This window comes from Grampus griseus (genome assembly GCF_964374135.1).
Source record: "Grampus griseus genome assembly, chromosome: 2".
NCBI lineage: Eukaryota > Metazoa > Chordata > Mammalia > Artiodactyla > Delphinidae > Grampus > Grampus griseus.
Genome location: NC_139018.1, coordinates 45,863,772 through 45,888,373, shown reverse-complemented (window position 1 = coordinate 45,888,373; position 24,602 = coordinate 45,863,772). Strand labels below are relative to the sequence as shown.

General features: G+C 37.4%; 1 protein-coding gene across 1 annotated transcript in view; it reads right to left on the bottom strand.

Annotated features, from left to right (window-relative positions):
- Positions 1–3,058: 3,058 nt before the first annotated feature.
- WDHD1 (WD repeat and HMG-box DNA binding protein 1) overlaps positions 3,059–24,602 on the bottom strand; it is a gene marked incomplete at its 3' end in the record, with an annotated part of 55,892 nt that continues 34,348 nt past the window's right edge. The window contains exons 17-26 of the mRNA XM_082647066.1: positions 15,583–15,697; positions 14,583–14,714; positions 12,303–12,526; positions 12,100–12,218; positions 11,853–11,909; positions 9,360–9,403; positions 8,758–8,928; positions 8,004–8,134; positions 6,146–6,284; positions 3,059–3,259 (exon numbers count right to left, since the gene is read on the bottom strand). Of these exons, the coding sequence (XP_082503192.1) occupies positions 3,059–3,259; positions 6,146–6,284; positions 8,004–8,134; positions 8,758–8,928; positions 9,360–9,403; positions 11,853–11,909; positions 12,100–12,218; positions 12,303–12,526; positions 14,583–14,714; positions 15,583–15,697 (1,333 nt within the window). The remainder of the gene's footprint in view (positions 3,260–6,145; positions 6,285–8,003; positions 8,135–8,757; positions 8,929–9,359; positions 9,404–11,852; positions 11,910–12,099; positions 12,219–12,302; positions 12,527–14,582; positions 14,715–15,582; positions 15,698–24,602) is intronic.

Sequence of the window (24,602 nt, the reverse complement as noted above, 5' to 3'; positions counted from 1 at the left end):
AATTTCCTTTTCATTCCTAATATTACTTATTCATGCTTTTCTCTTTGTATCATGATTAATCTTGTCAGATATTTTTCTAATTTATCAGTCTTTCAAAGAACCAACTTTTGGCTTTCTGATTCCATTATGTTTACTTTCTACTCCATACGTTTTTGCCCTTTATGACACAGCTGCAGAGTAGGTAGAAATTGGTGTCAATTACAGGAACACTACAAGCAAAAGGCCACACTTTAAACTGCAGGCTTGAGTTGTTTTGTTTTTTCCTTTACGCCTCTACTCAGCATGAATTTGGACTGCACACCTATGTAACAAAAAACAAAAAACACATATACAGAAAAACGCCTAATGACATACACTAAAATGTTAACAGTGGTTATCTCTGGATATTAGGATTAGGGATGATGTTCTTCCTCACTCTTTCTTGTATTAAAAAGTATATACTTCTAATAATTAAATACAATTCAATATTCTTTTTTAAAAAAATATTTTGTTTGTTTATTTTTGGCTGCATTGGGTCTTCATCGTTGGGTCTTTGTTGCTGCATGCAGGCTTTCTCTAGCTGTGGTGAGTGGGGGCTACTCTTTGATGCAGTGCACGGGCTTCTCACTGCAGTGGCTTCTCTTGCTGCAGAGCACTGGCTCTAGGCGCACGGGCTTCAGTAGCTGTAGCACACGGGCTCAGTAGTTGTGGCTCATGGGCTCTAGAGCGCAGGCTCAGTAGTTGTGGTGCAAGGGTTTAGTTACTCCATGGCATGTGGATCTTCCCAGACCAGGGCTCGAACATGTGCCCCCTTCATTGGTAGGCGGATTCTTAACCACTGAACCACCAGGGAAGTCCCAATTCAACATTCTTGATTAATCCTAGATTTGGCGGGGGGGAAGGCTAAAAAGGGTACTTTGGGGGAATTTTTTTTTTAACATTTATTTATTTGGCTGCACCAGATTTTAGTTGCAGCATGTGAACTCTTAGTTGCAGCATGTGGGATTCAGTTCCCCAACCAGGGATTGAACTCAGGCCCCCTGCATTGGGAGTGTGCAGTCTTGCCCACTGGACCACCAGGGAAGTCCCAAAGATTTTTTTTTTCTTAAAAGAAGTTTAATATTATATAGAAAAGGAATAAGTATGATATTTCTTGGTTTCAAAGTTCTGATTTGTAAGTTAAACCAGGTCAATACAAAAACCTTCCTTCAACCAAACAAAAGTAGGAGATTAAAAAAACCTTTTGCAGGGACTTCCCGGTGGTCCAGTGGTTAAGACTCCACACTTCCACTCCAGGGGGTATGGGTTCGATCCCTGGTCGGGGAACTAAGATCCTGCATGCCGCACGGCGTGGTCAAAGGAACAAAAGAAAGAAAAAACCTTTTGAAAATCCTTGGTGTTATCAGGTTCCTATGGATCTGAAATATAACACTCAAGGATTATATCCTTAAGTATTATACACTGTGGTAATAAGCAAGTTGAGGAAGTAAAAACAAAATACATGTCTATAAACATGCTTTCCAAAGTAATATAAATAAACTTTTCCTTCAGGATCTTGAAATCAAAATTAATTCATACATAATTAATTCAGAATCAAACCTAATGACAAAGCAAGATGAACCAGCCAACAGCATAGTAACAATAGCTGATATGTATATAAAACATTACTATGTGCCAGGTAAGTGCTTTTACCTCATTTAATTCTCAGAACAACCCTCTAAAGTAGTTACTATTAATATACCCATTTTACAGATGAGTGGACAAAGGCTAGAACTTACCCAAGGTTATTTAGCTGGTAGTATTGCAGTGGTCCTTTGAGCCCAGGTAGTCCGGCTTTGAAATCTGTGCTCCTAACCTCTATGCTACAATGTTTCTCAATACCAGGTACTAACTAAAAAATCAGAAATGTATTCCTTCGCAACCTTAATCATCATGAGACAAGGAATATCCTTTGGCTCCTATACAACTAAATTTTCAACATATTTTGTTCCTTCCAACCTATAAAACTACCCTAGATTTTGAGCCACCTGATTTTATTTTACTACTATCCCTCTACCCCAACCTCACCCCTTGTACTTTGCCCTCATTAAGTGGCTGCATTTGTATTAAGTTCTGCTTAGAATACTAACCAAAAAATGTATGAACTACTTAATTAAATCTTGTTTGTTCAAAATAAAAGAGGAGTTAAACACTTTCCATTACTCTTCAACCACTCTCTTATCAAGGCTTCAAAGACTTGCTCAGAAAAGCACTGCTGATGCTGATAACCAGAGTAGCTTACAAGGAGCACATTACGTGCTGGGCTGTAATGCTATCAAAACAGTATCTTCAATTCTCTTCTGTGTGTATACTGTGTAATAGGATGGGGGGTGGTAGAAATTACGGTAATAAATATAAAATATATTTTCTAGAAATACTTCCATTTCATGGAAATACAATGTGAAGACCATATCAAGCTAAATATGGAAATGTGAAAAAATTTTATTTAAAAAAAAAGGCTACACAAATAATTAAAGGTAATATATGAAGAAACTGCCAAAACAAACAAAAGGTCTCATCTACAAAATTATTTACATGTTTAGGGCCCATACTAAAAAAAAAAAAACATGGTCCCCTGGGGCCAGTATAGACATAGAGAGCAGTCTATGGTAGCACACTTGGGAAGAGGACTTTTGTAGTACTTCCCAGTACATGACATGAACCAAAGAAGGAAAACCCTACAAGGTACTTCAATGTTCAGAGGTTTTAAGACCTTGGCTTTGATGATTTTTAAGGTAAGAAACAAAAACAAATCAGCTTCCAATGGGACATGACAGTGGCCTCCAGTCAGTGACCATGACCACAATGCTTCTGAACGGCCCTCCATTTGGGGGCAGAGCAATCTGAAGAGATGATAGTTTTTACAGATGCCCTGCTACCTACACCAACAGAATTACTACAGTATCTTATAAAGACAAATAGCAGTCTTTAAACTCTTTTAAAAATATATAAAGAGTTTCCTAAAGATTTTTTTTAAAAGGTCTAGATTCATCAAAGATGAGTAAAAAATCCATTACTTTCCTAAGTACACTTCCTTACTCTATTCCTGATTAAATGCAAAAGCTGACAGTTTCTGATTCGTAGAAAGATCTAAAGGTTTTTGCTTTTTAGGCAAATTCAGATTCTCCTTCGTTTTTTCTTTCTGGTTTTCAGTTTCGTGACTATCATCGACCACACGTTTTCGTTTCTTTTCTTCAGCTCCATCACTTGCAGCTCCTCCTTTGGCCTTGGCAGCCCATGCCTTTATAAAAATATTGCAGGAGAAAAGTTTTTAGGCACTAACAAAGAAATAGGAAGGACATGATTTCGTTACTTTTGCAGGCAACATTCCTTTATGTAAAGCAGCATAATTAGCATTTGAATTGTTAAACTAATCATTAAGGGTTCTTTTTTTTTTAAACAAATCTTTTATTACTTAATTGCAGGGCACGTTAAAAAATTTACATTCTACCTCTATAGTATTTAAATCTAAACTCTGCTTGTATTTAAGCATATTAAGTGCAAAACACTATAACTGCAGGTACTTTTTTAGAAAGAAAACCTTTTAAGATTATTATAGATTTCCATGCAGTTGTAGGAAATAATACAGAAAGCCACCGTGTTCCCTTTACTCAGTTTCCCTCAATGGTTGCATCTTGCAAAACTGTAGTGCGCTATTACAACTAGGATATTGACATTGATAAAATCCCCTTTTTTATTTCTACTTGTTTGTGTGTGTGTGTGTGTGTGTGTGTATAATTCTATTGTAGGCTGTGTATTTACCACCACATTCAGGATACAGAACGGTAGTTCCATAAGCATGAGGATTCCACATGTTGCCCCACCCCACTCCTCTCCCAGGCCCTAACCCCTGGCAATCAGTTCTCTGTTCTTCATCCCCATCACTTTGTCATATCAGGAACGTTATATACGGTATACACGCTTTTGGGATTGGTTTCTACTCACTAAGCAAGAACCTAACAAGCTTCACTCATTTCATTTACCTCTTAAACCTCTTTTAATCTATAACAATTCCTCCTCCTCCTACTTTATTTTCCTTCCTAGTCATTGTTGTTGAAATGGGACCATTTGACCTGTAGTATTTTTCACATTAACAGACTGGATTTAAGAAATGTTTAAGGTTTACACTAAAAATATTGATTACATTTTTAAGTATTCAAGAACACAATCACAACTTTTGCCAAATCTCTTCCTCTTTTCCTAATAAGGTCTTATTCATTCAGATGCCATTTTATCTAATTCTTTACAATTTTTATCCTTTTATAAATACTTATAAAAAATGAGAAATACAAAGATGCTAGATTCTAAAGGAGGCTAGAGGTGGTAAGACCAGTTTCTAGCTTCCTAATTTTGCATTAGTTTTATTCGTAAAAACCAGCTTATCAAGGTAAGTAACTATGTCACAAGGTGCCCATGCTGCACGCAGTCATTCCTAGGGAAGGGAAGTCTGAGATTTATTGATACAACACACACAATCCTTCCCCTTGCAAAAGAAAGCTGCTCTTAGCCTTCTTTCACATGGCAGAAACTGACATGAGGAGCAATAGGTACAAGCCACCTGTCCTAATTTCCACATGAACAGAACACCAGATTTTTCCCCCCAAAGCAGTATTCTCATTTAGTATTCAATGTGTAAGTAAACAGCATTTTAAGAAATTCTGCTTACAAGGACTTTAGAGTAGTAGTCCAAAAATGTGAATTAATTTCATTTTTACTTATTAATCTTTTTTGCTTTTGATAAGTAATGCACTTTTTCTTGGGGTATTCCCCTAACTTACAATATGCAGAAACTTATACAGATGTAAGCAGTACATCTGCCAAAAAATTAACCATCAGCACTAAATAATAATTATTACATATCCATAGGTTCAAAGCTGACATTTTGCTTGTATTTCCTCTCCACCAAGAGTTTATCAGAATGTATTCAATTTCTAAAAACAGAAAAAGGCACTTTCTTTAAGAATTTTTAAAACCTGGGAAATCACTGAAGTCGCCATCTCAGTACAATTATCCTTACAAATGGGACCTAATGAATCTTAAAAGCTTTTGTATAGCAAAGGAAACTATAAACAAGACAAAAAGACAATCCTCAGAATGGGAGAAAATATTTGCAAATGAATCAACGGACAATCAAAGGATTAATCTCCAAAATATATAAACAGCTCATGCAACTCAATATCAAAAAAACAAACAACCCAATCAAAAAATGGGCAGAAGACCTAAATAGACATTTCTCCAAAGAAGACATACAGATTGCCAAGAAGCACATGAAAAGCTGCTCAGCATCACTAATTATTAGAGAAATGCAAATCAAAACTACAATGATGTATCACCTCACACAGGTTAGAATGGGCATCATCAGAAAATCTATAAACAATAAATGCCAGAGAGGGTGTGGAGAAAGGGGAACCCTCTTGCACTGTTGGTGGGAATGTAAACTGACACAGCCACTATGGAGAACAGTATGGAGGTTCCTTAAAAAATTAAAAATAGAATTACCATATGACCCAGCAATCCCACTACTGGGCATATACCCAGAGAAAACTCTAATTCAAAAAGACACATGCACCCCAATGTTCACTGCAGCACTATTTACAATAGCCAGGTCATGGAAGCAACCTAAATGTCCATCAACAGAGGAATGGATAAAGAAGATGTGGTACTTATATACAATGGAATATTACTCAACCATAAAAACGAATGAAATTGGGTTATTTATAGAGACGTGGATGGACCTAGAGATTGTCATACAGAGTGAAGTAAGTCAGAAAGAGAAGAACAAATATCGTATATTAATGCATATATGTGGAACCTGTTAAAATGGTACAGATGAACTGGTGTGCAAGGCAGAAATAGAGACACAGATGTAGAGAACAAATGTATGGACAGCAAGTGGGGAAAGTGAGGGCAGGGGGATGAATTGGGAGATTGGGATTGATATATATACACTAATGTGTATAAAATAGATAACGAATAAGAATCTGCTGTATAGCACAGGGAACTCCACTTCGCTGTACAGTAGAAACTAACACAACATTGTAAAACAACTATACCCCAATAAAAAAAAAAAAAAAAAACCCTGGGAATTCACTAAAGTCTCATTCTCAATACAATTATCCTTACTTACCTTCCTTTCTTCAGTTGACAATACTCTAAATCGAACCATTCCTTCTTTTATTATGTCTGCTTCATCTGAAAAGTCAGGATTGTCAGACAAAATATTACATCTGTTTTCTTCCAGCCACATCTGGAACCCGGTCTTTGGCCTAAAATAGCAGTTATGTAAAAAAATTTTATAATTAAGACAGTCTTAAAAGTGCTTCATGATTTTTCAGGTTAGTGATTAACCATTAGCATACCTATATATAAAGTAAGAGAGACACAGTTAATTACACTTGTTAATATTCATAATTACATATTACTTAAAACTGCCTAGAGACTGCAGGAATAATGAGCTGAAAAAATCCTTTATAAGATCAATTCAAAGGGATTACTCACATTTGTATTTTCCAAGTGCAGCAAAACTCTGAACTTTCAACTCTTTTATGAATGTTGACAGGCTCAAGGTCTCCAATCCTACTTCGCCCCTCTAGCCCAATATAACCCTTCCATGTATCTTTGGTAGCCTTTCTCCATTTCCCAAACCAGCTATTGGAAATCGTCATGACTTCTCTCAAGCTCCTCACCCCTGCCCTCACAGCTGACCTGAGAGTGTGGGTCCTTTCTTGTACCATTATTATGTAAAGCATGGACACAGCATACTTGTCAGTTTCATTAGATTTCAGTTCTGACACAAACTGTCTTTAGGTCACAAGTGAAGATTTAATGCAAACATTTAATATTTACTGAGCACTTTGTTTCTGTATAGCCTGTTGATAGTATAAAAAATGGAATCTTCTTAAATAAAAATTTCACTGTTTAATATCTAAATTAAATTCAGAAAATAGGAAAAAATAAAAACCACACTATCCCTTCAAATTAAATTGGTTAACATCAGATATTGGTTAAATGAGATACATAACACTAAAAATGAAATGGTGACTTTTTCAATTTAGCTGATGTATTTTAAATAAATCTAACATACAAGAGATCAAGAAATTTGGTAACAAGGAGTTGGTGGACAAACAGGATATGGACAAATAGGAACTCTCATATTGCTGGGGGTGTATAAAATAATACAACGTCCATGCAGAACAATTTTGCAATATCTATCGAAATTACAATTGTACATTAGCTTGAACCATACAGGAATCCATCTTACAGCTATAGGTATATAATATTCATATAAAGTTATTCACTGTACTACTATTTGTACTAGCAAAAGACCAGCAACTACCTTTTGTCCACCAGTAGAGAACTAAATAAATTATGGTATAGCCATTCAATGGAAGTAAAAAGATTAAAGAAACTCTTCATGTAGTAATAAGAAATCATCTGCAAAAGCTATTAAATGAAAAAAATAAGGCACAGAACAATGAGTACACTACCATTTCTGTAAAACTAAAAAAAAAACAGATAAATCTAAGTGTACATGCATAGGATATTTCCAGAAGGCTACATAAGAAACTTGTGCAGTGACTATTTGTGGAGGGGAAACTGGGTGGGTAGGGAAAAGATTTACTCTTCATCACAAATCTCTTTCTATCTTTTGACTGTGTTTCTCCCATGTAACTATACTAACGATTTGAAAACAAACAAATGAAAAAATGAACTAATTATAAAATATAGTGTCCCAGCAAAACGTATCCACAATTTAAAACATGTATGCAGTTTATCAAAGCATACTTTAATAAGTAATATAAATAGACATTAATCAATATTTGTGGCTTCCCTAAAGTTACAAGTGTTCAGAATGCCTACTACCCGTGCCAATGTATTATTTACATGAATGAATAATAGGGCCACATAATTTTGTATTGCTACTTCTGTATGCCTTTTACTGGAATACTACATCTTGAGACCACTAAATTTCTCTATGTACTGACCTTTGGTTTTCAGTGTTTTGAGGACACATAGCTGGGGTTTCAGATGATGGATTTTTAGGATTTTCTTCTTTTACTTCCTCAGTCCTATCAGCTTGGGAAGTTCTTTTCCGGAAGAAGGATGCTGCAGATGCCTGTAAAAACAAACATAATGAACACCGCAACAAAATCTAGTATGATTTTATATGTTACAAGCGAATTTTGAAAAATGTGGAGAAATATAATTATTTAGAATTCTTACACCAACATGTGAAGTCCCGAGAGGTTCTCTGTTGAAAATAAACATGTATAAACACACACACAAAACCCCAAAAAACTGTACCTCAAATTTCATGTATTCTAGATGAATAAAATTATATGAAATGGAAATTACAAATGATAGGTCTATTTTACTGATGACAAATCTGTGATAAAATACCAAAACTGGGACACAATCTGGGAGGCAAAATCAGAATACAAAACAAGGAAAGATTAGGGCTAGGTACTAAACCAGCTGTCGTTAAATAGGGACATGCATCAGAACCATCTGGAAAATGAAAAAAAATACAGATAGATGCATGAGTCCCTGTCCTGGGTCTACATATTTTTAAAAAGTGATTCTGATGCAAAACCAGAATTGAGAACCATTGCCCTCACTAGACAATCATTTATAAACAACTGGAGCCTCCTGTCTCATACCCAAAAGAGTGAACAAAACTAAAGTAAGACAAACAGACTATGAGTTGTGTACTGCAGATGGGGGCAGGTGAAATCATACCTGCTTAGACTTTGGTTTTGGAACCAGAGGCTTTATAACTGGAGACTTTTCATAATTTGTAGCTCGATTAAGTGCAGTAGATTTCTTGGATGATTTGTTCATATTGTCTAAAATATTAGTTGAACGTACTGAATTCACTGAAATGGATGGCTCTTTGGAATTGCCTGATACCTACAAAGCAAACTAATATTAGCATTTAATGTTTAAAGCAGAAAAAAAAATGCCAAGAGATTTATTTTTCCTTTAAATTTCTGTTAAGTTTGTATTGTAGTCTCACCTTCGGAAATGAATATATTTGGTATAATCCAAATTAAGACTGATGCGCATATTCCCAAATACCACATCCCCAAGTTCTGAAAACCTTCAAAACTGTAGGTTCTCAGAAGATAAGTAGAAAATGTAACTCCTGGTCCAAGCAGGAACTAGTGCTGCTTTCATCTTTGTTTATTTAAAAATATTTACTTATTTAAATATTTTAAAATTTAATCTGTTGCAGTCTTTAATGCCTCTTAAGTCTGGGGAGGGTCGTCTGGTAGTTTGGAAATATTTCTCTGTGTGGAAATGTATTTAAATAATAGAAAACATCACTGGAAAGAGTTTACCTTGAAGGGGTTTATTCGTCCTTGGTCGCTAGAGGTAACTGCACCTTTCATAAGAAAGAAACCCTCACTTAATAGTGGTAAAACTCAGAAGACTTATGACTTCTATAAGAATTATGGAATATTTTAATCTGTATTATATGAAAATAATGTACTTTGCAACTTTAAAACTATTAATAACTATGTATGACCTCCTTCCTATTTCTAAGACAAAATAAAAGCTATTAGATGATGGGAACTATCCCAATTTGCCACTATGAAATAGACAGATACAATATGTAGAGATCTCTTCTTTTCTCCTGTTACCAGGGAAGAATGGTGCCTTATTTTAGCTAGTTAATAATTCCTCTACAAATGCTCTAGATCCCACCCACTCCTGCTTTTCAAGAAACCTGTGTTATCAATGGCTACACGTGTCATCTTTGACTTTTCCTTCTTTATTGGCTCAAGTTTCCCAACTTAAAGAAACAAAAACCAAACACGCTCTCTGCCACATCCCCTTCTCGCCCCCCACATAATTTTCCCTCACCTCCCCTAAGCAGCCAAATTTCTCAAGAGTTGTCTACACAGCTATTCTCATTTCCTCACTATTCACATGCTCCTCCATCCAATACATGGCTTCCAGCCCTACTGCCCTGCAGAATCTGCTCTTGCTAAGAACTCAGTAAACCCTATGCAGCCAAAACTGGTGGATCTTTTCCAGCCACCACCTTGTGTGACCTCTCAACAGCATTCCACATAGCGGAGTGTTCCTTTCTTCTTGATACTATCTCCCCTTTGACTTCTGAGATACTGCATTCCCTGGCTTACCTCCTTCCTCACTTTCTTTTGATGGTTTGTCCTCCTCCTCTCTAGGCCTAACCTCATTTTTCTCCTCACTTTGATCCTCCGCCAGTGCTCACTCACCCATACCCACGGTTTAAACTGCTATACTTATGTCAACAGTTTTCACTTTATATCTCCATCCCAGAGATCCTACTTTCCTGAACAGCCAATAGTAATTCATCGTCCTCCTATCTAAACCCACGTTTTCCTAGTGTTTCCTGACTCAGTAAATGGCACCATCATTCACTCAAGTACTCAAGCCAGAAACTGACAGTTATTCTTCACACCCTGAACTTCCATCCTCTCTATATCATCTTCAGAAACACCTCTTCAATTCCTCCCATGCTTTCTACCAGCAATCACCACCACCCCAGTCTATTCAATCTCACTTGGGACTACCTCAGAAGTCTCCTTATACGCAGTCCTCCTCTTCAGTGTGCCATACTCTGCCCCTCATTAAAACCTACAACAGCCTCCCAACAACCTCAGAATAAAGGTCCAAATCCTACCATGGCCTACATGGATCTGCAAGGTTTGGCTCCTGCTCATTGCTCCAAAACCATTCAGCACCACTTCCTCTTTGCTCTCTGTGCTCTTCAAGCCTCTCTTTTAGTCTTCACACATGCTGTTCCTTAAGCCCACATGCTTTTCTTCTGCTTCTGCTCCCACCCACCTTTGCCTGGCTGACTCATTCATCCTTTAGATCTCTGCTTTAAACATTCCACGTGGCAGCTTCCCTGGTGGCGCAGTGGTTAAGAATCTGCCTGCCAATGCAGGGGACACGGGTTACAGCCCTGGTCTGGGAAGATCCCACATGCTGCAGAGCAACTAAGCCCCTGCGCCACAACTATTAAGCCCGTGTGCCACATCTACTGAAGCCCGAGGGCCTAGAGCCCGTGCTCCACAATAAGAGAAGCCACCGCAATAAGAAGCCCGCGCACCACAATGAAGAGCAGCCCCCGCTCGCCGCAACTAGAGAAAGCCCACGTACAGCAATGAAGACCCAGTGCAGCCAAAAATAAATTTAAAAAGTAAAATAGGGCTTCCCTGGTGGCGCAGTGGTTGAGAGTCGGCCTGCTGATGCAGGGGACACGGGTTCGTGCCCCGGTCTGGGAAGATCCCACATGCCGCAGAGCAGCTAGGCCCATGAGCCATGGCTGCTGAGCCTGCGCTTCCGGAGCCTGTGCTCCACAATGGGAGAGGCCACAACAGTGAGAGGCCCGCATACCACAAATAAATAAATAAATAAAATAAAATAAATAAACATTCCATGAGGCCTTCCTTGGGGTCCCAAACCATCCCCCACCACTGACTAGATTACAGCTACCTGTTATATGCTCTTTCAATAATCTGTACACATGTAAAAGTATATTAAAATCAAACATATATATATATGTATACTTTTAAAAGCCAGCTGGTACTATAATGTTTATTCAGGGATCAAACATGCATGTCTACTTGACCACTGTAGCCCCCCACCCCAGGCAAATACTAGATACAAAATAGGCATTTAATAAGTATTTGTTAAATGACCACTGTTTCACAAACATTTCTGATTAAAAACAACAACAACAAAACAGGCCCTGAAGAGTAAGGTGTATTTGAGTAGATGTATCACTGTAAAGACTACTTCAAAATTTTCTCAATATTACAAAATCCAAATTTTCTTACCTGACTTAATAGCTGGCATATCAGAGGAATTTACACTTTTGAAAAACGGGTTTTCTCCTACAGAATAATTAAGATAAAACAATACAATGTAAATGGGAAGATAAAGTCATCTTCTGTAATCAACAATCAGACAGGAAAGATGTCTTGAAAAAGTATGGGTATTCAATTTCCCTCAGCCAAGTAAAAGGGGAGAAGTCACACACATGACACATCTCATCTTTCAACTGCCTTCAAGATGTTATCTTACCATGTTTATGTATTTCTGGTTTTTCTTCTATATCATCAGCTTCTCCAGTATCCTCTGAATCTTCTTCAACTTGATTTCTGAGCCTTGGCTGACTCCACTCTGTAGGAGTATTACTGTAACTAAAAGACAATGATATTATTCAATAAAGGGCTATAAAAAGACCAAGTCAATATTCAGGATGGTAAAACTCAAACATTTCTTACCCAGCATTCAACTTTTTTTTGAAATCCTCTTCTTCTTCTTCCTCTTCTTCAGCTTGGGTGGCTGCCGATTCTGCTGCTTTCTCTACAGCCAGTTCACTAAGTCTCTGGGCCAATATTAATCTCCGAGAACGAGAAGCATATTTAATGGCTAAATTCACAGCATTTTGAGTCATTAGATCAGCGAGTTCCACACAACGAAATTCCCGCTCCAGTTTACAAGAAAGCTAAAGGAAAAAAAGGGGGAAAAAGTCAAATTATGTTGAGTAAAACTTTTTAAAAATAAAAGAATGATACTACTAGTAGAACTGAGAAAAGTTTTCTAGATATTGTATCCCTGATTCTAAGAGGCACATTTTTACACATTTTAACATCTGTCTCTGAAGTTGAGAACCATCTTACAATTGATGGTGAGTCAGTTTAAATGGAAGCATTTCTTTCTGTCTTAGTGACTTAAATAAGTAAAGTACTGGTGCATTTCACAATCAACAATGAAATATGACATATTATTTCAAGTTATTGATTGCAAGGAGAGTAAGAGATTTATTTAAAAATTCAAAAATGGTTCTCCTAAATTTGTTTTCCTGCCCATTCCACCACCTGCACTCACAGAACAGGGTAGCAAAGTGAAAGAAAGAATAAATTGTAAATGATTTGTTATTACTTTGCCTAGAATTGGCACACAAATGCTACTAAGTGAATGTGGGTGGGCAAATAGATTTACCCATTAGCTTTTTAAGTATGATTGTCTATGATCTCTAACTACCAGAAACAGTTATACAACTTCCAAATTAGCAAACAACCTCCTTTTTCTTGCTCTATTTTTTATACTTACAATATAAAATGAAAAACATTCATTTATCATGACTTTTTCTTTTGGTATGAATTTTGACGACTCAAAGTGAGGCAACTGAAGTACAATGTGAGGAAAACTAATATTTTGAAGACTACTAAAGGTCTCATAATTCACAGAAGTATTACTTTGTTACTTAGACATGTCAAGTCTGATTCATCAGCATAGATGCTTTAGATATTTACCTGCATGTCCTTCTCAAGCTTTCCAGAATCGCTTATCTGTAAGCAGTACTTCTCAATCAGGGTAGTACTCTGCCTCAGAGGGCATTTGGAAATGAAAGTAGTATGGTTTTCCCAGTAATTAGGTGGAACTATGGGCATTTGCCTGGGGGCAGGAATGCTAAAGAACTAACAGGATGCTACTAGCACCCTGCTGAGGAACACTGCACTCCAGCGGAAAAGCTCCTCTAAGGCTAAATGGTAAATAAATCAAACACGTTTCCTTACATATGTTGTAGAAAATAAAAAGGTTACTAGTTCATGTTGGTGTACAAATGGGACTTTGTGAATGGAACAAAACTTACTCTATAGTAAACTAATTAAATTTCTTTAATACTAAATGCAAGGCAGTGTTGCATAGAGGTGACAGTAGTGAATATCACCTTTTGGAGACAAGTTACAATAAGCTCTGTGGTCTCAGATATCACTTTGCCCTCAGAAGTTTTTTTCCTCAACTTTAAAATGGAAAGTCTGGGCCATTTACTCTCTTAGGAAATACTGAGGTACACTATGTATCAGACACTACATCAGTGCCTGGCATACATTAGTGAACAGGACATGGTCACTGCTCTCAAGGTGTTTACAGTCTAGTGCAAGAAGAGCACAGAAGAAATTACATTATACTCCTCCTCATAAGCCAACCTGGAATGAGGACACAAACTTATGAATCTTATGTTTCAAAAAGTTTTTTATCTCTAAAGATAAATGTATGTAAATATCCAGGGGACCAAACCTGGTCACTGGCTACAGACAAACTTTTACCTAAGAGGATAACAAAAGGCAGGCATGTCTAAAAGCCTGATCAAAGTTCTTAAGACTGCTCAGCCTGCAGACCTAAAAGTCTACACTCAAACTTTATTTGCTGCACATGATAAGAGCAGGAGCTAGGGCCAGTCCTCAAACTTTATTAATAAGCATCTGAATCACCTACAGGGCCTATTAAAACACAGACCAGTCGGCAAAAACAAAACAGGGAGGTAGCACCAGAAGAGTTTATTTCTTCCTATGATCTTAGATACGAGGCAATGTCATAAATATTTAATCTGCAACGTAAACTGGGAAACAGAATTTTTAAGGGAGAAAAACACCACCAGATACAACTTAGAAATTCTAGGTTATGGAACCTGGTGCTAATTCACATACCATTAAGAAATTCAACCTAGAGAAAAAAAATTAACTTTCCTTCCCCACTATACTTATTTTACTCACCGCAAGCATTTTCATTAAAAGTTCCTGTTGTTCTTTTATTGCTTGATTTTTAGTGCTCTCTTCATATTCATAACCATTTTTAGCTAAATAATCAAGGTGGTTGTGAAACGTAATTGAACGCCAGTACTGTTCCTGCAAAAGTAGAAAAACTGCTTAGAGCCAACTATCAGCTGAATACCACGCAAGTGTTAAACATTTATCATATGACACCAGTTTCTGAATAAAATATTTTTTGAAATACTCCTTTCTACAGCTTATTTTACAATTCTAATGTGATATTATGGCTTGACTTTATCTTCTATCCTTAAAAAAAAAAAAAGGGAAACACAGTGACCCTTGAACAATGTAGCAGGTAGAGGTGCCTACCCTCTGTGTAGTTGAAAATCTGCATATAACTTATAGTCAGCCCTCCATATATATGCGGTTCCTCCATATCTGAGGTTCGGCATCCTCAGATTCAACCAATCTTGCATGGTGCTGTACTGTAGTATTTACTACTGAAAAAAACCCATGTATAAATGGACCCACACAGTTCAAACCCATGTTCTTCAAGGGTCAACTGTATATAGCATTTTAAAGTTTCCTAGCTATCATAGTTGATGCTCAGAGAACTTGGTAAACTAGATTTTTATAAGCTGATTTGTTTCTTGTTTAGAATAACTAACTGCAAGATATCGAATGACTTTTGATGACGCAGGGCTAGGAGTAAGGTGAGGCAAGCCTGGCACCTAAGGGTACAAAATTCATGAAGGCATTGTCCTCTTAGGCACTTGTCCAAGCCCAAGAGTGAGCGCCTTACCCTAGGGAGGCCCTGACAGTCACACCCATTTACCTCTTAGATAAAGTCCCTGGAAGCAGCCCTCCTCCCTCACAGCTACTGCTATTTCTTTAATTATAAAGTAATGAATACTCAACACTGGTCATCAGAATAATTTTAAATGTCTGTGTCACAGGCAGGGTATTATCAAACTCAGAGTGTCAAGCTAAGATTTGTGCATACCTCCATTTGTCCTTTCTCTGTGGCAGTCTGACAGTAAGGAAGCTTAAAGGGTAATACAGCTACAGCGGGGCGTGGAAGGGTGGGAGGAAATCGGGAACCTTTGCAAGGAATACACCTGTCAGGAAAGAAACAGTCTCACCATAAAAACTTTCCAAAATATCATAAAAACTGCTACATTATAAATTTTCCAAAAGTTAGTAACTTGGAATAATAATATTCCAATAGCTGGCTTAATAATATATAAAAGATTCCTCTTTTAAAGAAGTACTTTAGGCCTGATTAAGTATCAAAATTATCCCTCCACATACTTCAAAAATCCCTCCTCACATCAGCTTAATTAAATTAACAATCACTAAAAGTGAAATCAGCTCTTTTCAGATTTTCCTTAGCAAAATGCCCACTTCCAAAATACAGAAATTGTGCCGTAAACACTTGTCATGGGATCCATGTTATAAAACAGATCGCCCTAAGATAAAATGCTGATAAAGCATATTCACTTTCATTCTTCAGTTTGGAAATATTGGTACTGCTGGTAGAAAGTGTCATATAAGAGAAAAAGAGGGTGAAATGTCCAATAAGTGTTTATTATTAGATATTGGTGAGAGTGAAGCAGAAAATCCATTATCATTATAAAAAGGTTATACTGTACATCTGCTCTGCTAAATGAAGGGTTGCCTTATGTGGTAATAGTTCCCTTGGCAAGGACTCTTCTGACTAGAATATGTAAGGCACTCATATATGCCCATCAGGATTGAGTACTAATGCAATTTATGAATTAAAAAGTATCCATTCATCAGAGTGATTTATATATGCAGAATATTCTTTTAATGTATTTACTCCAAATTATTTATAAGAAAAACATAATTGCACACTCTAAGTACTATAGACAAATTTTCTAATTTTCATAAAGTCATTTAAAAAACATACACCCTTGTTCAATGCTTACTAACAGCCATCTGGTAATACAGCCTTTTAATCAGGGCTTTAAGTTACGACTTTCTTGAAGGAAAATACTAAGTAGAAATTAGGCCCTTAGGTTTAAAATTTTTTTCATAAATATCTTCTAATATTATCAAATGTCCACTAGAATAGTTAAAAAATAAATAAGTGGCATTACCCAGGAATATTACATAGGCTCCCTTTCTAGTAAGATTTAAATACTCCCTTTCCTTCTTTTTGCGAAAATATAATAAAAACAAACATGTTTTTAGAGTTACAATATTTTTTAACATAAATCCTCATTTCTTTCTACCTCCTCCCCTTTTATGATTTCACATAAATCAGTGGTTCTCACCACATAGTATGAGGTGGCAATGTGAATACTGAGCATTTGAAAAACCTCTTGTAGTAATTCTGTTATGCACCTATTCACAAAACCATTTTAGTCATGCAAAACGGAAGACAGAACATGTGCATTCAGAAAGGACGAGTGCAATTACATATGCATATATGTACATTAACAAAACTAGGAGGAACATTGGGAATAATCTTAATTGCCTTAACATTATTTTTTCTATAAAGTGACTTAGACTCTGTTTAAAAACATTTTACAACTCAAATACTTTATTTAGGCATAGTAAGCGATTATCATAAAGAAAAATTGATAAGGATTTTACTAATAGCTTTTTTAAAGCCACATTTACATCAAAGCAGAGCACCAATTCATATTTCTTATCCTTTTCTTAGCTCTAAAGACTTGAAGTAAAATGACCTTTTCTCTGTTAGATATCTCTTTCATGGAAGAAGAGGAAAAAACAAACTCATTTGACTGCTAATTTGATGGGTTCTGCCTACAATGAATGAGTTTCCTGGAAACTGGAAACTGTGGCTAAACCATTTGGAGGATAAAATGTGAAAAAATAAACCACAGTTTACTAAGGAGACAAAATTACTTCAATTCCTTTCCAAACAAATCACAAAATTTGTTCTCTTATATTAAAGAGTTGAAAAATATCAAACTGGAGAAAACGGGGGCCAATGTCCAGAATAAGTTTCTAAGAGTTAGTGAGTTTTGCTTGTCATCTGTGTTGCGTGGGACTCTTTTCAGTGTTCGAGGGGATTTAACTCTTTTAGAGCACTGACTCAGGAGTAGATAATGACTTTACCAGCCAACTCTTCCAGGCTGCTGGCCCAATTTATCTTCATGTAGCATAGGACATGTAGTCAGTACTTTTAGCAAATGCTTGTTAAATGAACATAACTTGCAAAAAAAAGTCTGTTTTCAAGTGCATTAAATAACTCTTAAGAGTTTTTAAAAACCAAAGAGAATGCCTGATATGAAGTGCCTGCATAAAATATCGTTAAATAAATATGTTCTAATATCAAAAAATAAAGCAGAATAAGGTAAAAAACTAAACTAAAGAGAAAAGGAACACTGATGTTTGTAGAAAGCAAATTAGATTGTGGCACGAAAATTAGTAAACTCTTAGTTATGTATTAACCAGTGGTGACAATAAAAAAAATCTTCAGAGGAAACCATAAAGACAATTTCTGCTAAACTGAAGTTCATTTCAAACAGAGGTAGGAAATCAGATATGCTACACATCAGTAATTAAAGGCAGGTGTTTTGTACTGATTCAAATGAATTTTTTAAAAATTATTTTTAAAAAAATTATTTTAAATTATTTTTAATAAAATGTATTTCCTCACCAAAAAGAAAGCATAAATACTGCTGAATCTGGGTTAGAAAATGTATTTTAAATGGAAAGATTATAGAAACAGATAATCATTAACCATGAAATACAAGGCCTTAAAGTAGTGACGGTAAGAAAACTACTGTTGTTATTAACAACTGACATTCAATGAACACTCACTAAGGGCCAGGCACTGTTCTAAGTACTCCTACAACACTTCATCTTCACAGTAGTTCTGTGAGATGGGTACTAGCTTCATCCTGGTTTTAGAAATGAGGAAACAGAGGCACAGAGAGTCTAAATGTCATGGCCAGGGCTACACAGTGAGCATTTCAGCCAGGATACTGCAGCAGGCTCCAGCGCTGGACCATTATGAAATGCTGCCTTTCCAGAGGAGCAAGTGGTTTGCTATCTTTACCACGAACACTGAGAGCAAACGGAAGTGTGAGATTTAAATAAATATAAGAATGAATTTCTTTTTTTTTTTTTTTTGGTACACGGGCCTCTCACTGTTGTGGCCTCTCCCGGTGCGGAGCACAGGCTCCGGACGTGCAGGCTCAGCGGCCATGGCTCACGGGCCCAGCCACTCCGCGGCATGTGGGATCTTCCTGGACCGGGGCATGAACCCGTGTCCCCTGCATCAGCAGGCGGACTCTCAACCACTGTGCCACCAGGGAAGCCCAAGAATAAATTTCTTGATAGCAAGGATAATTAAGTCTCATTAAACACAGCAGCAGGCTACTAAAGATGGTTGTACAGTTTTCTTCCCTGGGCTTTCACGGACCTCTCTAACAATAGAAAGGAAATTAATCATCCTCTACGTGTGACTAAATGTAAGGAAAGCTGGTATGAGAAGCACAGTAGGCCATACTGAGAAATGTAACTTCCAATCTTTGAAAAACATTCTTATTCAAGTTGATTCTTCCAGAATAAAGCCAGGAAAAAATGAAAAACATTCTGATCAATTTATCACAGTATATACAAGTACATATATTTTTCAGCATTATCTTCTCAGTGTTTCTAATGTCAGCTGTATGAGATTCCCCTCAGTAATTCAATTATTCCCCTAGAATAAGCCAGTCCTTAAGGGATAAGTTTATTCTTTCAATCTATTTATCAACTCAACTTCCACTGTTCCTGTATTTCAAGAGAAAATATAGGAACTTTTTTGCTACTAACTAGCTGTGTGATCCCAAGTTACTTAATCTTTTTGGGCCTCAGTTTTCTCACCTGTAAAAATTGGGGAAAAGGACCAGGAGTAAAGGCAGAGCACAGGAACTAGACCAAAAGAAACTGGTGGTTCTCATTTTTTTATCCCTGTAGGGCTGCTGAGCTATTGCAAAATGACCATGCATTCACAAGGGCACCATGAACTGTCTGCAGAATGAATAAAAGAGTTTCCACTTTATGTACTAGAATTTTCACATGCATGTACATGATGTAACTTATAATACAAATTTAGGTTCAAATATAATCTTTAGGTCTATAGAAACTTCCTGCTATTATGGATTTTCTCTATCAACTGATACTCACTGTACAAGCTGCTATCATCTGTAGTTCATGAAATGCTTTGACATATAAAAGGACTCTTATGCTTAAAAATGTCAGGAGCCACTGGCCTAGACAATTTCTAAAATCCTTCCAAGTCTAAAAACTGTAATTTAGAGTCCATTATTTTTTTTATCCCATGTTGAAAATTTTTTTAATTAATTAATTAATTTATTTTTGGCTGCGTTGGGTCTTTGTTACTGCACGCGGGCTTTCTCTAGTTGTGGTGAGCAGGGGCTACTACTCTTTGTTGTGGTGCACGGGCTTCCCATTGCGGTGGCTTCTCCTGCTGCAGAGCACGGGCTCTAGGCGTGCAGGCTTCAGTAGTTGTGGCTCACGGGCTTCAGAGCGGAGGCTCAGTAGCTGTGGCACATGGGCTTAGTTGCTCTGTGGCATGTGGGATCTTCCCAGGCCATGGCTTGAACCCATGTCCCCTGCACTGGCTGGCGGATTCTTAACCACTGAGCCACCAGGGAAGCCCTCCCATGTTGAATTTAAGTTAAATGTTACCAGCTGTAATTATCATGTCTTTTAATGAGAGTTACAACTCTTCACAGATCTTAACTATAAAGCAAGTAAGAAAAAAAAGCCAGCTGTACAAATTATTAGGGGGTGTAAAAATTGAACTTGATAAAATAGTTTTAATATTAAATGAAAAACCAAAATTATTCATTGCAAATGAGTAACTTCATGTACTTCCTTAAGATAATAATATTAACAAACAAAATGAATCATCTTACTTGAATAAACATTAGATGGAACAGTAAAAATCCTTCTAGGTTAAAAACTAAACCTCTGATTAAGATAAAATATGAATTCTTTCATTCAAGTTACTAAAAACTTGATTCCTGGAAACAGACATGTAAAAATATCCCTGAGAACAACCTACACTCTAAGAACTGTTAGAAACAGTTAACTAGGGACTTCCTCGGTGGTGCAGTGGTTAAGAATCTGCCTGCCAATACAGGGGACACGGGTTTGAGCCCTGGTCCTGGAAGATCCCACATGCTGCAGAGCAACTAAGCCCGTGCACCACAACTGCTGAGCCTGTGCTCTAGAGCCCGCGAGCCACAACTACTGAAGCCCGAGTGCCCAGAGCCTGTGTTCTGCAACAAGAGAAGCCTGTGAAGTGCAACGAAGAGTAGCCCCCGCTTGCCTCAACTAGAGAAAAGCCCGTGTGCAGCAACAGAGACCCAACGCAGCCAAAACTTAATTAGAATTTTTTAAAAGTTTAATAAATTCCTTCTGATACTAAATATGTCAATAATGGACTATCTGGAGACTTTGAAAACACACGACATACAGAAATAATAACCAGCAATTCCTCTATGATTTTCTACTAAGCTCAATTTCATATTCTTTAAGAAGACTATGTCTTCTCAAACATCCACACTGCCAACCAATGCCTTCAAAAATACCCTCTATCTTGCTTCAAAATCTGCCACCAAAACAGAAGGCATCAGATAAGAATTCCTGTCACCTTTCATCCACTAAATCTATCTGCATTTGCACCTATCTTCTTCCCTCTCGTTACACCTGATAAAATATCTTAAAAAAAATCATATAGGGCTTCCCTGGTGGCGCAATGGTTGAGAGTCCACCTGCCGATGCAGGGGACACAGGTTCGTGCCCTGGTCCGGCAAGATCCCACATGCCGCAGAGCGGCTGGGCCTGTGAGCCATGGCCGCTGAGCCTGCGCGTCCGGAGCCTGTGCTCCGCAACGGGAAAAGCCACAACAGTGAGAGGCCCGCGTACCGCAAAAAAAAAAAAATCATGTATATATACCACATCTTCTTTATCCATTCAGCAGTTGATGGGACACTTAGGTTGCTTCCGTAACTTGACAACTGTAAATAACGCTGCTACGAACACGGGGATGCATGAATCTTGTCCACTTAGTGTTTTTGGTTTTCTTCAGATATATACCCAGCAGTGGAATTTCTGGGTCATTTCTGGGTTTATTTTTACCTTTTTAAGAAACTTCCATACTGTTCTCCACAGTGGCTGTACCAATTTACATTCCCAACAACAGTATATGTGGGTTCCCTTTTCTCCACACCCTTGCCAACATTTATTATATGTGTTCTTTTCCATGGATTATACTTGAAATAGCAAGTACCAGTTTTTCAGAAGGATAAATCCTAAAGACAGATTCACTGGATCAAAGGGCATATGCATTTCTAATTCTGATAGTTCTTGACAAATTGCCTTCCACAGGGATTGTGACCAACTTACACTCCCATCAGCAATACATAAACGTGGTTATTTCCCCACAGCCTCACCAGCTAAGAGTGTTATCAAATTTTCAAATTTTTCTAATATAATAAGTAAAAAGAGAAATCTCTTTTTAGTTCTCATTTGTGTTTAAGCTTACTTCAAGTGACATCAATCATCTTTTCATATATTTGAAAGCCATTTTAATTTTACTTTCTGATTATTGCTTCTTGAAATAGTCTCCACTTATAGTTTCTACGACATGACCCTCTTCAGGCGATTTTTCTCTTAATTGCTTAGTTAATCTTCCTTTTTCTCATTCAAAAGCTTCTACTCCAATAAGTGACCTCTAAATGCTGGAATTTCTTTGGGGTTGGACTGATACCTTTTGTCTCTTTCTTCTCATTTATTACTATAACTTTATATACCTTCTATAATCTGATGATTCCCAAATGTATATAACCAGCCAAAATTTCTGAGTTTGAATCATATATTCCAATACCTTCCTTTTTTTTCTTTTTAAACTTAAGCATTTTCTCTTTCTTTTTTTTTTTTTAATTAATTAATTTATTTTTGGTCATTTTGGGTCTTCGTTGCTGCGAGCGGGCTTTTCTCTGGTTGCGGTGAGCGGGGACTACTCTTTGTTGTGGTGTGCAGGCTTCTCATTGCGGAGGCTTCTCTTGTTGCGGAGCACGGGCTCTACGTGCGTGGGCTTCAGTAGTTGTGGCATGCAGGCTCAATAGTTGTAGCTGGTGGGCTCTAGAGAGCAGGCTCAGTAGTTGTGGCGCACGGCCTTAGTTGCTCTGTGGCACGTGGGATCTTCCCAGATGAGGGCCCAAACCCATGTCTCCTGCATTGGCAGGCGGATTCTTAACCACTGCTTCACCAGGGAAGCCCCCAATACCTTCTTGATATCTTCCTTTGGATATTGTGCAGGCTTAACACACCCAAGAGAGTATTCATTTTTATCTTCCTTATTTCTATAAATGGTACAACTCTTTATCTAGTAGCTTTAACTAGAAATGTAGGTGTCATTGATTCTTCTCTCATTCCCAACCCCCAAACTACCAGCAAATCCTGTTTCTATCTTGAATCTGCTTCTCTTCATTTCCACTTCCCCACACTAGTTCCAGCCTACTCCGAATGATAGAGTAAGTCCTAATCCTTGTGACAACTAAAAACAATACCCCACATTTCTAAACATCCCCAGAAGAGTGGAAAAACCCCTGGTTGAAAAATTGGTCTCTCTGCTTCCAGTCCTACCCTTGCCAATCCATTTACCACATATGTTTTTCTTTTTATAGTATAAATCATATTATATCATTCCCCTGGATAAAACACTTGAATGACTTCTTGTTATACTTCAAAGAAAATCCAAACTTCTCTATCATGGCCTATAATGCAGCCTATGTCTAACTTACTGATACCAGCTTGGATTTATATTCCCTGCTACCTCTTGCTTCTTTGTACTCCAGCCATGTTTACATCCTTTTAATTCCTCAAACACACCAAGTTCTTTCTGAACTCACAGCCTTTGTACATGCTGTTTACTCTTCATGGATTGCTTTTCAATCCATTCTTCCATAACAGACCCCCTTGGCCACCAGGTCTCATTCTAAATACTACCTCCATTAAGAGTCTTCTATGACTGGGACTTCCCTGGTGGCGCAGTGGTTAAGAATCCACCTGCCAAAAAAAAAAAAAAGAATCCACCTGCCAATTCAGGGAACACGGGTTCGAGCCCTGGTCCAGGAAGATCTCACATGCTGCGGAGCAACTAAGCCCATGCACTATAACTACTAAGCCTGCGCTCTAGAGCCCGCAAGCCACAACTACTGAGCCATGTGCCACAGCTACTAAGCCATGTGCCACAGCTACTAAGCCCGCAAGCCTAGAGCCTGTGCACCACAACGAAGTGTAGCCCCCACTTACTACAACTAGAGAAAGCTCGTACACAGCAACGAAGACCCAATGCAGCCAAAAATAAATAAATAAATACATAAATTTATTTTAAAAAAAAACGAGTCTTCTATGACCATACTATCTAGAAAATGCTCTTCTGTTATTCTTTATCATGGGTCTGCTCAGATTAATGGGTAGTATTTATTCTAATAGTAATTAATATTTAGTTGTTTCTGTTATCTGTCTCCCCAGTCAGACTATAAGCTCCATGAAAGCAGAGACTTCTTTGTTCACCAAGTATCTGTCCAATGTCACTGACAGTCTTTTAGACCAAGAAGATATCTGGTGTCAAAAAAGAGGTAAATACTCAACACAATACTGAATAGAGACTATATGTACTGAGAATTCTACACTTGCAGTCAACTACTAAATTTCTACTAGCCCACTCCCCTATAACAATAATTAAGCTAAAAATCTCAAAAAGCAACTAAATTATATATTCAATTCTAAATCAAAGTTTAAAATAAAAGGCTATAATAAAAGATGAAATGTGATGTTTACCCCGAACTCCCCTCCCTATCTGGCTGAAATAATGCTAGTCACACTAATAAAATTGTTTTCTTTTCTTTTTTTTAGGCCATACAGCTCAGCTTGCGGGATCTCAGTTCTCCGACCAGGGATTAAAACCATGCCCCCTGCAGTGGAAGCGCAGAGTCCTAACCA